Raw genomic sequence first — 1,801 nt, forward strand, 5'->3', positions numbered from 1 at the left:
TTATCCCATTGCTATGGGAAACTCTTGAGGTAAACCACCATTTGTTGCCCCCCATGGTTTTATGGAGGAACACCAGATCCTGCATCCCCCACAGGAAAACATCCGACCATTCCTACAGGAGATAAATGGATGTCTATTACAGGTATTTTGTTCAGAAAGTTTTGTTTATGCTGTCATTTCCTTCCATTATCTATATACTGGGATACAGGATCTGTAATTCAACAAAAAGTACTTTCCAAAGTATTTTCCATAGCATGTTATTTTCATTACATAATGCAGGCCAATATCATTTTAATACAACCAAATATCAAAACATTTATAGTTTTTATTTATAGTTAACATTATAATAAACAGTTCCATTCTTCAAAACCTACAAATGTGTATTCTATATATGTGTTTGTGTTGAAAACCAGTCTTATAAATATATATAGAAATATCTTTCTAAAATTACATGGGTGTTTTTCCCCCCAAAATTATTTTCTTAATTCTCATAAAAATCTCCTGCAGTTTCAATCCATATATAATAGGATTTATTAGAGGAGGAACAAGTACAATTTCAACTGAAAGTATCATAAGTATAATCTGTGGTATGTTTGCTTCTAATCTGCTATTGATAACTTCAAAACATGATGTGACACTGAAACTGATAAAAATTAAAAGATGTGGTAAGCAGGTCTGTAGAGCTTTTCCTCTGAAATCTTTGGAATTCTTCAAACAGACAGCAAGTATTCTTATATAAGAGAACACTATAAAGATGACTGGTGGAAATACAGCAACACCTAAAACAAACAGTCCATATAAATTGTTAGCAGATATGTCTCCACAACTTAATTTAACTACTGAATAATTATTGCAGTATATTCTGTTCAATTTGAATTTACACAGATGAAGTTGGTATGTTAGAATTGCTGTTATACAATTTTCACAGGAAGGCAAAAACCAACATAAAAATAAAACCTTTTTGACAGTGGACATTTTTACAAGAGTTGCATACTGTAAAGGTTTACATATGGACACGTATCTGTCAAAGGCCATAGCAGATAACAGTGTAAACTCTATCATAGCATATGTATAAAGGCAAAAAGCCTGCAATATACAGGCATGGAAAGAAATCACTTGTTGTTCAGAGAGTAAATCACTAAGCAATTTAGGATAAAAAGCTATTGATCCAAAAAGAGAATTGAAAAGCAAGGCGGCAATGAATATATACATAGGCTCATGGAGTCTTTTGTTTGTGAATATAACATATATAACAACAATATTAAAGAGAAGTATGAATACATAAACTGCAAGGGTAATTATAAAGTAAACATATCTGTACTTCTCCAATTCTACATGGCCCTCCAGAGTTAAGTATGTAGCATTAGTAAAGTAATCCATGGCTATTTATTAAATTATCCATAAATGTGACAGCTCATTTGTAGGCATGATCAAGTACTGAACATTCCAGGGGTTTTCAGTCAACCATCATCATGTAGGTGCAGAAGAGCTCTGATGACTGAAACAGCTATGAGTTCATTTATATATTCTCACCCATATGCATGTTCATTAAAGGTTGATGATTCACAGATTGTTAAGTCCTGCCCAGTATTGCAACAGTGAGACAAAAATGCATAACAACTACAGATCTCACTGATTTAAATAAGGAAAGTTGTTTTGTTTTTTACCAATTATGTAGCAAGATAGATAGATAGATAGATAGATAGATAGATAGATACTATATTAATCCCCAAAGAGGGAAATTAGTTTGTCCCGACAGCCCACAAGAATACAAAAATAAAATAACCCCATAAATACAATA

At 32.3% G+C, this 1,801-nt stretch overlaps 1 protein-coding gene across 1 annotated transcript; it reads right to left on the reverse strand.

Annotated features, from left to right (window-relative positions):
* Positions 1–447: 447 nt before the first annotated feature.
* Positions 448–1,380, reverse strand: LOC143516156 (olfactory receptor 51E1-like). The gene has a single exon (XM_077007743.1). The coding sequence runs from the start codon at positions 1,378–1,380 to the stop codon at positions 448–450; it is 933 nt and encodes a 310-aa protein (XP_076863858.1).
* Positions 1,381–1,801: the final 421 nt, after the last annotated feature.

The sequence above is a fragment of the Brachyhypopomus gauderio genome, chromosome 6 (genome assembly GCF_052324685.1).
Source record: "Brachyhypopomus gauderio isolate BG-103 chromosome 6, BGAUD_0.2, whole genome shotgun sequence".
NCBI classification, from domain to species: Eukaryota; Metazoa; Chordata; class Actinopteri; order Gymnotiformes; family Hypopomidae; genus Brachyhypopomus; species Brachyhypopomus gauderio.